The 14,719-nt window shown below is 37.9% G+C and overlaps 1 protein-coding gene across 10 annotated transcripts in view; it reads right to left on the bottom strand.

The window, feature by feature from the left end:
* Window positions 1–14,719, bottom strand: part of LOC137283661 (RNA binding protein fox-1 homolog 2-like) — a 95,673-nt gene that overhangs the window by 7,871 nt on the left and 73,083 nt on the right. For 5 of the 10 annotated variants that reach the window (XM_067815283.1, XM_067815281.1, XM_067815287.1 and 2 more), the window contains exons 2-6: window positions 9,286–9,549; window positions 7,254–7,400; window positions 7,012–7,062; window positions 4,631–4,723; window positions 1,804–1,864 (exon numbers count right to left, since the gene is read on the bottom strand). In XM_067815283.1, coding sequence (XP_067671384.1) covers window positions 1,804–1,864; window positions 4,631–4,723; window positions 7,012–7,062; window positions 7,254–7,400; window positions 9,286–9,549 — 616 coding nt within the window. The remainder of the gene's footprint in view (window positions 1–1,803; window positions 1,865–4,630; window positions 4,724–7,011; window positions 7,063–7,253; window positions 7,401–9,285; window positions 9,550–14,719) is intronic. The other 5 variants (XM_067815284.1, XM_067815282.1, XM_067815288.1 and 2 more) reach the window with 1 other exon arrangement.

Genomic DNA, 14,719 nt, shown 5'->3' with positions numbered 1-14,719 from the left:
CAAAATTGATCCATTCAGCAGGCTTCACGTAACAATTGTCAGGAATTATGTTAATATCACATACTGCTAAACATTATGGTAGAGTAGGCTAAAATCTATCCAATCCATGTATTTTGTTTTCCACTCAAGAAAAAAGCAAATAAAACTTTACAGGGATTCACGACTGTTACGTCACTCCACAGTGAGCATTATTTACAAATAACTTGAAGCCTGTTTGTAGGGCAAGCACGGCATATCTTCATCACATATGCATCATCAATGTTTTCACAAATCCCAAATGCATCACATTCCCCATGGCTGTTCACTCATGTTGTAGACACCCTAACGAGGGGTCCGTCTTCGGCAAAACAAAGACTATGGTGACCTCCCCTTCAGGGATATCTAAAACAAGGCTCCCAAACTGTCCCTATTAGACGAGCTTGAGGAACAATGTGAAGTTAATAGTTGGCAATCATGCTCCCTATGGAAGGGGGACCGAGACAATCAATACTTGTGGGTCTGGTTAATGGACTGGGGCTGAGGGCATCTTCTAACCCCTTAAAGTTGTTGACCAGCCCAGCAGACGATGCAACCCTTCAGCTAACTTCTTGAATCCCCATGCAAACAAATGATTGTATGGTATTAATCACACTGTGCTGGACGTTCTGCCTAATAAGAATAAACAGAAAAGTTTCTGACTAAAACCGATAACCATGTGTAACTTATGCTACACGAATGCTCACACAGCTCATTTCCTAGAGTAGAGGGTATGTAAATTGATAGTGATCTACAATTTTGAGCCCCCTAAAGACAAATAACAATTTTACAGTCTGAAAGTATTTAACAATCAGATTATGTCAGAGTCTTATCTGAATACATCCTTTTGAATATGAACTAAGTACAGATAATATCCTTTCTTATAAATTGGTTACAAATAATCCTTTCAGGCAAATGTGCAAACGCTGAAGGAGCTCTCTTAAAAAAATCAATAAATTTTGGAGTTGCAGTAGCAAAATCAATTGGACAGAGGCCAACAGTGTTCTCTCTGCGGAATCTGCTTAACAAATAACCCACGCCAAGAGACCTTCTTAGCCTGGTCTGGATGTGGGATGCTAATAAATTAGATTTTGGCATTAAAGCAGCTCAGCAAATGAGCCCGGTGAGCAATGTTTGAAATCAAGGTTACGTGTCTCAATTGACAATGTGGAGGGAAAAGAATGCAGATAGTTTACCATCATCACATCCAGCAGTCCACATGCAGGTCTTATGTATGCAGTGACAAAGCACGCGCATTGTGTTAATTAGAAAAAATGCCATATCACATCATTCGAGAAAAAAATTACCATCCATTGAAACTGGGTATCCAATTAAAACTTCAAACCCAATGGTAATGGTTACAGCTTTTCAGCTTGTTAACATCCATGTTCCAAGATAATTGCGAAATCAAGTGAATGATGTGACTCAAATTACAATGACAATAGTTCTGAATGATTCAAATTTGTTAAGAGGATACCCAGTTTAGCATTTTATCTGTGTACCATTCATTTCCACGACCCTTGCAGGAATATACTCAGCAAAATGATGGCTCCACTACATGTGGACACAACCCATACAGAAATGAAAAAAATAATACTGAAAATACATATAATACAAGAAACACGAGGCACTGGGTAAGTAGTGGGACTGCATGGATAGCCTTCAAGCTGACACCTGACAATAAAACTCCATTGACAAAAGCTGCTGCATATGAAGGAACTGGATTGTTGTGGGCTAGTAGCTATCTGCACCCTTCTCTCTCCACACAGAACGTGGTTACTCGCTTACCATTGGGGATGGTTGGTGCAGCAGCTTTTTTGGTCATGACACGGGCAGTGGCATTGTTAACCTATTTCATAAAATTGTGGAACGTTAAAATTTAGCATTCTTTTTGTCACAAAAATCACAAATCTTCAAAACATAATGTGGACCTCTTTCCTCATTGCCTTTTGCACTTTAATAGTTAATAGAGAAAAAGATCTTAAAATTATCTTAAAATTCGCAAATTTCAGTTGTGAAATTTTGAAATGTTGTATAATTACAAAATTATTCATAATTGTGTTACAGGCAATTCAGAATGGCATGGCTCTCTTTGAAATGACTAATATAATTACAAAAGTTGAGCTGTCACAATCAGAAAGAAATATGATGACTGGAAAGGTTAACCAAAGGAGAAACAGTTTACGCTGGCTCTCATTAATGTAATAATTGGCGACAGCCTTATGAAGTTTTTCTGTTGAGTGCCAATTATGATTTCATTAATTACCTTGAAAATGCCATGAACTGCCATAATTTGTATGTAGATTACCATTTAAGCAGAAAAAAATGGTAGCCATGTCAGGTCCACATATTAAAGTATCACACAGCCAATCAGCAACAAAAAGTAGGAAAATTGGGCTTTTTCTAATTTTGGAATATTCAAAGAATTGTGAAATTCATTTTTACATCATTATAAACTTTGAATCATTCAATGTTTTGAATTAAGTCTGTGACCTTTAATCTTGCACTAAAATTGACCTTTCAGTCTCCATTACAGCCGAACTTGCAGTAGCAGCCACTGCTTGCCTACCAATTAGCCCGATTTTCCATCAAAATCTGGCTAACACCCTCAGGGCAGTCAGGGAGCAAAATAAGAGAAACCCAGTTCTATCTAACCAACAAACTGTTCCCATGGATACCGACACTCAGCACCCAAGTTAAAATGGAAAATGCATACAGTTCAGCTTGCTGTTTTGTCCACTGAGTGACCTCTGATCTCAGAATATGGAACTCAGCAATATTGCTGCAACATTCTACATGTCATTTTTATTATCTTCAGATTATTTTACATCTGGACATTTCTGAATGAATTTGCTGCATAATGTAACAACAGCTTTAAACATTGCAGAAATAATTTCACATGCTTCTCTCAGATCACCAGTGAGGAATTTGCAAAGGAAATTCTAAAAATTCTTTACATTTAAGTGGAATGCACGTTGAGTAAACAAATTACGCTGAGGAAGGCATATCATCTGTTTACAGCGGAAAGCGCAACCACCAGTTAGAGGAGTCATAACCCTAACATTTGTCAATTCTTATTCAGATTGGAGTCAAGATCTACTCGGTTTCCATGGTGAACAGGTCCCTGATGGTGTTGGAGCCAGCCAAGAAAGCTATGATAAGTGCACGCTGCATGTATATGACCCTCAAATAATGGAAATTGCCCTATCTAGTTGGATTTGCAGTCTCAGCTTAATCAAGCTCTCAAATTCTCTCGTTACCGGATCAAATGTCTAACTTCTACAGTCGTCAGGACAAAAGTCGGAACTATCTGGCTATTTCGCGTTTAACTAGAAAATCCAAAGCAAGAAAGACAGATTACCAAATTACAAGACAATGGAAGCTTAGTCCTTGTGGGGATATTAAATACACAAGTTGTCTTAATTTGTCAGGAAAATATTTCGTTAGTTCAAACTGGCATTGATCTGTGAAACATATCTTGTTCAAACCCTGCCTTGGAAATACATGCAGTGTGCACTGTCAACATGAATGCCCTTTTCCTCACATACTAAGCTAGACTGGATGATACCGGTTAGATTTATGGGGGTATTTAGCTGCATGAATACCAATGGACATTGGACATACAATGATGGAAGTCTCCACTGAAGATTGGTCATTGTAAGAAGCATGATAGCACTTCTTATGATGAGTAGCTGCATCTGAACAGACCTCCTTCCTTCAAACTAAAATACTGTAGAACTGTTGTAAACACTAGCACACAAGAACTTTTCCATTGTTTTTTCCATATGGACATTATATCTACAGTGACAGTGAGAGTACCTTGTACATTCATACCATTACCATGTAATATTTGTGTTAGTCTTTGTGTGTCTTGGCTGTTGGACCAGAATTATGTGCAACTAACAATGAAACTAACCAAATATTGTCAATTATTCTATTACTATCAACCAAATACTAGCTAAGATTAATCACTTTCAGTACTACAGAGAAGAAGGTCTGTCTAGAATGGCTACTTTGGACATTACAATATGGGCAGACGACGAATCACGTGACCATACTTTAGCATATCTACCTACCAGTTAATCCCCCATTTATCTTTGCATAGGTGCGCAACTTTTCGCCTTTCCGCTTTTTTACCACTAAGGGAATGAAATGAAGCCGAAGATTGCACCTTTCTCTAATGTGAGGTTCTTATATAAAGGATAAACACGTAAAAAGTCATTAAAAATGGTAAACACAATCAAAACAGCATCAAGAAATGCCAGACAAATGTGAGCTATGCAGAGTTAAAAGTTGATATGAAATTTTCATTGGCGTGCATAGGAATGCATGGTTCTGACACAGACAAACATACTTGTCCTCTATTTACATAGAAGGGGCCTAGTCACCCATCTTCAGGACTCAATGCTGCCACAATACGCTGACAAATCCTAGGCAGTGAGAAAATCTCTTAAGAAACAAGATTCTGATATTTTGGAAAACCCTAAGCACAAGACATTACAACAGTACACGACATACACTTAACAGGCATTTCTTCATACTGCACAATGTAGATAGGAATACTTAGCGAGTCTCATTTGTGCTACCACAAATAGTAAAATACTCATGCAGGCACCTCTATCTTTCGTCCCTCAACCACTGTGCCGTTCAATTTCTCTCGTGCTCGGTCTGCATCCGCGCTATTTGCGAAAGTTACGAAACCGAATCCCTGCATGCACAAGGAAAATAAGGAGCATGCATTAAAATCGTGCAAATCAACATAAATTATATGGCATTTTTATTGTCAATACTTCATCATGCATGATTTTCATGTATGATTTCTATCAAATATATGAAATGGGGGGTGAGGGGATAGCATGCTTAGAAACTAGAAGCGGCATGCTTCTTCATGCCTCTAGGCCAAATATACTAACAGATGCCACCCCAAAGGGGACGAACAATTTCAATACTTAAGGCTTAGGGGCGGGGGTATTAATTTTTTGGTGCTTCCAAGTCAGTTAGTTAATTTTGTTTTATTCAGATTTCAAAATTCAAATATGCTTGTGAAAGTTGTCTGTGTGCCTGTAGTTAATTCACAAATAAACTTTTCCCACAGAAGTCCAAAACAAATTGAAAGAAAATGCAAATGCATTTGCAGAATATGAACGAGTTAGAATGAGTCAAAGGAGTAGAAGCACAACATCAGCAAGTGAGGAAATCTCTATTGGCGCCCAGAGACCTCTGTTAAAGAGGGGTATACTACAATAAGAGAAGGCTTGCAAACAGATGTTATATACACCTTGTATACACTACAATCAGGGGGCAAGGAGCACGGAATGCTGCAAGGAGCATCACAAACAACTTTCCAACAAGATTTGGTAAGACAGCACGTGACACACAAACTAATTTGAAAACATGTAATGAAAAATGACTTATAGCATCAGCTCATTTACCTCCCCTTACAAGAGCAGGCAAGGTGAGGGCGCTTCAAAGAAATACTCATCAATCTACACCTTTATTTCGTATCAATTTGATATTTGAGAGTGGTTACTCTGTGGATATAAGAGAAATAGAAAGTGATACCAATAAAAACTACAAAGAAAATTCAAACATTTAGTAACTATTTTATCATTGAAATATTACAGAGCCTTTGAATTGCCCTCTCCTAGCACATGCCGCAAAGGAGCAGTACATCTTCAGTATTCAAACTGCTCAATATACAAGACAGATGAAATCACTGGCATACAATTTATACATATGCAACATCCTATTGGAATAATAAATCATGTATTATAACATTCATTTGAAAAAAAAATCAATTTGAATCAAGCTTAAGACATTTGGGTCTTGTATACAAATCAGTTTACAGACAATGAAATTTTGCAAGACACATGAATTCATGTTTCTCTTCTTTTAGGTAAACTTGGGAAACAGACAATATACAATATATATCACATTGATCTTGATGCCAAATGATAATTTCAAATTGATAATAAACATACATGTATTTAAACAAGTAAAATCATGGGCAGAGATACAACCACAGCAGTGACAATTAATTTCATATTCCACTGACAAGGGGAAAAGCAGGTAACGAGGAAACAACCAGCAATCACTTTCTCTAAACAATAAAAGTGGTGCCAAACAAATGCGACAACCAGCCAGATGACTTCTCATTGCATCTTCACCCTGAGCTTTTCCTGAATACATCTATCACAATGTATTGACCATCCAAACAGATGTGGAGCACCTGTCAAAGATCTCCTGTTACAGAAAACCCTTCCAGGTATTGATCATTAGTACATTGTCAACAACAAGGTAACACCTTTCACCCAAGGAGGGAAATGGCCACAGGTGTAAATCACTCCTTGTATACATTGATTTGAGGAGAGCACATAGGAAAAATCATTTCCTGCAAATAGTTTCAATTCATGGACTTTGTGAGGCTATCCTATAGTAACACTTGCGTGTTGTGTATGCTGCTGTGGTTGTATTTCTAGTCAATACTCAATGCTCTATTATCATGTATCTCATGTTTCTTTTCATAACTGGTAATTTAATAACATGTGCCACACCAAGAGTTGTCCAAATGTGATTTATAATCAAAGTAAGACTAAAATACATCAAACTCTCACAATAGCCACGAATGTCACAAGTGGTGGTTTATTATTACTAAAGGGAACTAATAAAAGTGTGCATGAAAGTCCAAGTGTCCCTAAATATACTTCCATATTTTCACCCACAATGCAATACAAATCATGTGAAGAAGACTGGAAGGAACATAGAAACACTTGCACTCTTATATGTTGACTTATTTGTTTCTATCAGTATACAAATCAACTTTTGCTTTCAGTTATTGTAATTTAGTGATCATAATTTATTCTTTTCATTTATTTCTGTTTTGCTAATTAATGTTTCTTAATAATTACTAATTAAGAACAACCATGTTTTCTTGGTATGGCACAGTACTGGTGTCACACAATAAAGGATATTGGATGGAAGAAAATAATAACTTACCTTTGATCCCCTTTCATTGAAAATGATTTCCACATCTAAGATTGGGCCAAACTGTTGTTTGAATGAAAGAGAAAAATTAAAATTGAGAAAAAGACCTCAAGCTTTCCAATGTCATCTGAGTGTAATGCTTGCTGTATAATGTCCATGGTTCTACATATATCATAATTTTTTTTAACTACGATGTTGTTACATTCAGCAACAATTATCTTAACCATGACACTGAAAGTTTGAACCATACTTACCCCTAAGAGTTGGCGCAAGTCAGCTTCTCTGAACCTGAATGGAATATTTGATACATGCAATCTCTTGGGTCCTGAGTTGGGTCCTTGGGATCCCTGTGGCTGTGGAGATGATGGCTGGATATCCCCTTCCACGGGTAAGTCTGTTTGCTGAAATACAACAAGGGACCATAAACAGAGAGAAACAGGACAAAGTATTATGATCAGTGAGTCTTGTTAAGGATTTTTACTAGAGGAAACCTTTTATTGATATTTGTGTTCTGTTTACTCTCATATTGTCTAATAATGATGTTGAAGTATGACAATTAAACCACATTTAAATTATGTTACGCATTCGTTAATTTTAATTACTAGTTGATAAGTTTATTACCATAGTGCATTGTAACTGTGACATAAATAAAACCATATATGTTAATAATACAAAGCACATTGGTTATTAGTGGAAACCAAGAAAAAAGCAGTTCAGAATAGGAAAATAGAAGAGAGGATATATGAAAAGGAACTGCAATTTGTGCATGCCTCTGGATGAAGCCAAGCATCCAACCACACTTATTCAAAATGCATCATGTTTCAAGGCAGTTTATTGATAACTTCTTTATAATACTAATATGTTTTGAGTATAGATCCTAGCACCACTGTAATGTTAGACAAATGATTCATCTTGTCGTTATCATGTTTCTAAATCATCCATAAACTGCCTGCATATCAGAGTTTTCAGTTCAGCTCGGCCATGGACACTGACAGGTTTACTGGCAACAAAATGCCATTATTTTCCCCAAGAGCCTTAAAGTAACGTGAGACTATGAAACCTTACAGTTATGAACATCATTTTCAAATGTCAAACGTTAGCAATTCCTATTTCTGAAGAAGATAAACTGACTGTAATATGCTATGGGCAAGCGAACAGAGCATCTTCTCTGTCAAACACCATACATGACCAAAGGCCAGTAGTGACTGGCTGGGAAGAATCACTGATTCCGACCACAGCCTCCCAGCTGATGAGTCACCCACTTCCATAAGAATGGAGGCAACAACAGTGTCTCAACGCCAGTGTCAAATTGCTTAAAAATCGCTGCAGACATCAGATGGCCTCAAACCAAATTAAACTTCCTTTACTGATCAACATGACTGATACTCAATACTGAAACATGATAAGTCCAGTAAAAGGATACCAAGGATCCATAGTTAATAACAGAGAGTTCTTTACCTCACGTAAGGGAGAACTGGCATGCATGGATGCAGGGAAGCAGTTAGTCCACAAAAATTAGTTTGAAATGACATGGTATCATCAGAGAAAGTATGTGTGTAATGTTCCCCTGCTATTTATGCATACGCTTAAAAGTCATTTAAGGCTTGTATGTCACCTACCATGGCTAAGGGAAATGGCAAGCAAACAATCTTTCCAACCTTGCAGCAAAAATACCACAAAGTCTACAGACTCCCTTCACGAAGCCATTTTCTGGCTGGAAGCCAAACTATCATCTCTGATGGTATGCAAGTTAAGATGAGATGAATATGCAGAAAGATGGCCATCTGACAGGCATAGGAGACACACAGAGAATATAACAAGCATGTCATGCTTAAACAACTATGCCATGCATAGCACACTATTCACACACTGCATTGATTCCCTTGTGATAAATGTTAATGGTCATTTTCCCATGTTGTAGTCAGTGTTAATGCATGTTCCTAATTGATAGATGAATAAGGGCAAGCAAATACTTTCGATTAAATAACACTTGTACGAGTGCCAATATGGTGAGAATTGAGACAACTGACTGACCGGTCTTCTGTACAATGCTATGGAACTGACCATGGTGAAGGATGGGTTGAAGGTGGGCACATGGTAAGTATAATGATTGTAATTACACATTTCTTATGGTGAATGGTATATACAGGGCATAAAAATTTTCTACATGCAGAAATTCAGTTAGTATAACCCAACACCAATCAACCAAAAACCTCCAAATGAACGATTACGAACAACAAGCACATCTATAGTTCATGCAATGGTACTTCCAGACTGACGACGTACATTAAAGGGCCGAGCTGCCCTTACCGTCTGCTGCTCTATTGCTCCATTGGGCGTGACGGCAGCAGGCGATGCGTACACGGTGGTTGGAGGCTGCTCGGATGCCACACTTGTGGCTTGACTGGCGACAACTTGATGATGGTAGTCTTCGAGACTGGTCACTCCTGGCACTCCTGGGACTGTTGGCACACCTGTAATGCCCGTCACTCCGGGCACCCCCGTCTGTGGATATGTGTATGTCGGAGTCATCTGGTTTTGCACCATGTGCTGAAAACAAAGAGAGGTTCATTAGTATATACCAACAATAACACAGAAGACTAGGATTTCTTGAAACCAGGAATAAAACATCTTGAATTAAAAGTTCAAAAAAAACACAAAACTTTGCAAACTGTCTGTACCGTCACAACATCCATGATTAGATGGTAGGCTATCTTCTAACTAACAAATTAGATCAGTCACAGAGTCTACACCATGTGGTAAAAGGCAGCAACCATGTTTCACCTCCCCACCAGCAGATATGACCGCTCAGACTGAGTGTTTATTGACACGTAAATTAGAAACCACTGCTAAGGGGATGGTTCCTGTTCCAACATGGCTGATGCCTATCATCTGACCGTTCCTGCTATCATGATGATGCAGAAAGACCACAAATCCAAGTACTACTACAGTAAAACTAATATCCATTTCCACATTATGCAGCTACCAATGTTTGCAAATGACATCACATTCTCCTACAACATGTTACATCTAATGATCCGGTTACAAATTCAAGAACATCATTGCAACGCCCCATGTGTTTCCGCCATCACGATGCATCTACCCTACTTATTTTGACTTCCGATTAGGCACACAAATTAATTATTGAGGTCCATGCATGAAACTCCTTTTCCCTGTGGTGTTGAAAATGCAGAAAAACGCCTGCACAAATTACACACCAATCTCCAATCAATACTTTCAGCAGTCTCTGTGATGCCTGCTATCTCCTGAGGAAACTAATGAATGGAGGCAAAGTTTTCAGAACAACCATATCAGTTACAAATCTTCACACAATTACAAAGTAACTAAGCGAAAGACTTTCATGAAGATATTTCACATGCTGATGCTGTGAACCACATGCTTTCATTTCAAGAAACACAATTCTGTTCATTCTGATAAATGAATATTCACAAAAAGCCTGTTACAAACACTGATGGCAAAGCTATGAAGTTGCAACTTGATTTGATGATCAGGTTTTATTCTGCAAACTCAATGAATATAAATCATGCACAGTACTTCTAGTTGCACATTCTGTAAGCAGTAAATCATAATTCAACTATTTGTAAGCAGTTCTATCCCATAAATATTAAACGGTCTGATATTGTTGTACTCACCCACATTTGATGTTACCAAAGTCAGAGTTAGGACGAAGTGACTCAATGTAACTGAACAAGATCCTACCACACTGCTTGGCACTGAGAGGAAGGAAACTACAGCACACTGCCCTACCCTCAAACAGTAGTCATATTCATTACGCATCGCTTGAAAATGTTAATAATGCCTCCTTATGTCAAATATACTAATTCAAATGTCAGAAATAATGTCATAATGCCTTGCTAATCTGGCACGGTGGTTGCAGTTATGAACAGTTAATTAAACACAATTACCTAATTACAGAAAATATCTAATTTCGTATTCAAACTATGACTATTTGAAATAATAAGCAGATTGAACCTAGTATTTATTCCATGAGGCACAAGCAGCGGCCATTTTCTCCCTGCCATGTGTGCATAAACACAGTGATTGACCTAGATCCTCCGTGGTGATATAACATCAAGATCAAACATACATACCAGACGAATATTCCGACAGTCTTCTAGACCTACTTGAACACCCTTTTCCATAGCAAATATACCCATCCTGCTGCCACCAATATTCACACGATGGACTGGCATTGGAAAGCGTTGGTAATTTTCAAAAGTACTAGATGCAATAGGCACTCCAACACAGAAAGCAATTAGAGTCAGTGGCAAAAACCCAGGGGGATGGCGAAGCTCACACAATTATGGAACTGGAATGCCAGGTCCCTCTGCCCCCCCTGTCAGCCATTTCTGAGGGTCATGGGCTTAGTAACTGATGAGAATGTCAAAACATAAATTATTCATAATCAATGGAGGCGCACACATCTCTATTCAGACTGCCCCTTACTATCAGACAGCTCTTCCTCTCAAAAACATTGGACTGTCTTTGTGGAACACAACTGCTCGCTGAGACAATTTACTGATCGGCAGGGGAAACAGCAATTGGGAACTTCAATATCGATATTTGGAGGGTTGTGGAAGGAGTCTGAGCATTGATATCTAACTGATACTGACCTGGGCAAAGGGAGCAAGAGCTGACTGGTGAGCCATCTCGGTTGGAAGAAGCATTTCCATGTTTCAAGATATGGGTAACAAGTACAAAGAGTCTTTGAAACTCAAACCCTGTATTAGTCACAAATCAATCTGAGTAATCAAATACAAAAACTTAATAACCACGATGGCAAGACTTAATTATGTCTCAAGGAAATGTTGCTTGTGAGATGCAGAGGTCAACTGAGGGACGCCCAAATCTGTTCCTGTTTTATAGGGATGACCAGACAATAAGCTGGGTTGAGCAGGAAACAGACTTTGACAACTCACTGATTAGCTCCCACTGTGACACCACACACACACATATGTGCTGCTCTGTATATGTACCAATATACTCCTGCCTGACACTCTGGCCTCTCCTTGCACTCAGAATTAATTAGCACTTGCAACGTGTGTATATCAATATCCTGGGGGGCGATCACCTGGAACAATGTACCATCAGTGATACAGCAGGTTGTACAGTCTTTATCAAACACAATCTACTTATTGCCACTATGCTTGGATGTATATGAATCAATGTTTCTCCGTTGATATGAGCAAGAATGTCATTGGCATCAGCAATTTTCAGTCCACAAATGTGACAAAAGTCTTTGGTGATGGCTTTGATGCTTGAAACTAATCCTATGTTGATAATGTCAAATATTCTTGGTATTGTATTAGCTGATGTATACAGAAATGACAAATCCAATAAGAGCTCATTTCCAATCATAAAAACATTTGTCAGCAGGTGGGGTGCTGTCAATGATGGGCTTTTCACTCAATATTCAGCTCTGTCACTCTACATGATCATTCCATCACACTATTCTCTTCAGATTCTGCAACACATCGCCATAATCACCAGTTCATCTACCTACATCAGAAGTAATAGTGCTGTAAATATTCCAATGCCCCTTGTTCTTGAGTCCTCTCTAACAGGATAGACACAAATAGACACAGGATCACAACTTATGACAACAAATGACACACATAACATCTGTCGCACTTTTCAAAATGACATATCAGCACAGTCTCTTCCATTGTTCTCAACGCTGTTTCCATAGAAACACCTTTAAATTGGCTGACTGAGTATATGCTTGTATTCATGCAGCCATAATCAGTAGATACAACCTTACTGTGTATGTATCAACCTAAAATCAGTCGTGATATTGATCTTGAATTAAAACACATCATATACTGAATGTAATTATACTCTGTCGTAAAGGCGATTGGTTCACTGATAATGTTTTACTATGATAAAACACTGATGACGTATAAGATCAGAATTATTCATTTTTCATCGGAAATTATTGTTCATGATATTACATGACATAATTCTGCGAAGACAGTGTGTCTTATCAATCAGGGTCAGTAAGAAGAAATGCTACGCATTATTTATCACAAGATCTGAAATATTACTTACCAACGCCACAGTGTGAGTTCTCATAATTTGCTAGTTATAAAGTTTCAGGGAAGGCAAGATGTTGATGCAATGGTTTCAAGTTCATCAGCATATGAAATATCACTGTAAATGTCAAAGCTATAATGACAGGGTTTACCCCCATCATGCCCATTTATCCCGGAACTGTCAACTCACACAAGAGACTCTCAATGTACGTTTCTATTTTTACCTTTAGGACTTGTCAAAAGTTCACAGTTTTCAGTCCAAATGAACCAGATTTAAAAAAAGATAATTATCATTGCAATAGTTCATTAATAGTTTATTAATAAAATGTGACCACAAATAATTTTTTAAAACAGGTTTGCAATGGTGTTTTGTTCTAATGCCTAGTATTTGTTAAAGCCTTAGTAATAATGTTTCATTATCTTCCAGTATAACTGAATTGCATACTATATGTTTACACACTTGCAAACCCTTCTCAAATGAAGTATACCTCTTAAATATTTGATTTCAGATAATCATGCCAAGAGTATACTCCCCCTTCCCCTCCAACTCCCCCCTCTAAAGTGCCCTTCCACATACTGTTTCTCTTATTACACACCTCACCTAACCACCTTTGAAGTCAGCACCCCCCTCCCATCACCCCCTTTCTCTCAAGTTAATTACTATGACAACTACAAAGGGTTCAAGGCCATCTGGTTTCAGTAAGCCTCTTGCCTGTTGGAGAAGATAGCTGATTGACTGCTCAGAAGGAAGAGTGCAATTAACACTGTAATTCTGTAATGCCACAATGCACATGTTATTCTACAGCTCACCAAGATTTTTCTTTGAGAATAATTTAATTAACAGTTGAATGTCAACTTAGTCTACATATATGTATTCAGTATTCAGAACATGCTATCCCATTCTGCTGGAGAGAGTGAGTGTGGTTTTATGCTGCTTTAAGTAATACTTCAGAAAGATCAGGATGAGAGACACCTATTATGGGAATCACACACTGAACAAGGTGTGTTGAGCAAATGTGTTTACAACTAGGCTACCTTGACTAATGCTTAGACTCTGAAAATATAATTGATTTACATATGAACAAACAACTCTATTTAAACTGATAAGGAGCCGGAGTGAGATTCAGAACCTGCTCTTAAAATCTAGACTTTCTTTATCTGGTGCTTTGGCACATCAGATTGGGTAGATTACTTCACAGGTAATATTTCTTAAAGTTAGTGTTTTATTGAAAAGTGCAAATATAAAAATACACTCCAAAACGTGTGGTCTTATTGACCAAGCATAAACATGCCCCAGAATGTTCATTAGTAACCTATTCTTCTTGTGAATGAAACACAAGAAGTTATTTCTGACTCAAGAACTTGTAGATCACTTAAAAACAATTCTTTTCACAGGTTTCCCTTCTCACACCCCCACCAAAACAGTTGTGAAAGATGAGTGTCAAAACATGTCATTAGCTGTTTGAAGGTTGTTATGGTGCTACTCAGCAACACCAACTTGAAATAGGTCGAACACAATTACTGAATGGATTCTCCACACTCTTACATAACAGCACCTAACTCATATACAATGTATAGGAGGTTTCAGCAGTCGAGATCCTCTGCAGATTAGTATAGTAGTCATCCATCAATGACGGCAGAACAAGTCTCATTAGAATCTGATATTG

This window comes from Haliotis asinina, chromosome 5, assembly GCF_037392515.1.
Source record: "Haliotis asinina isolate JCU_RB_2024 chromosome 5, JCU_Hal_asi_v2, whole genome shotgun sequence".
In the NCBI taxonomy this organism is placed as follows: Eukaryota; Metazoa; Mollusca; class Gastropoda; order Lepetellida; family Haliotidae; genus Haliotis; species Haliotis asinina.
This window is presented reverse-complemented; position numbering and strand designations above follow the sequence as displayed.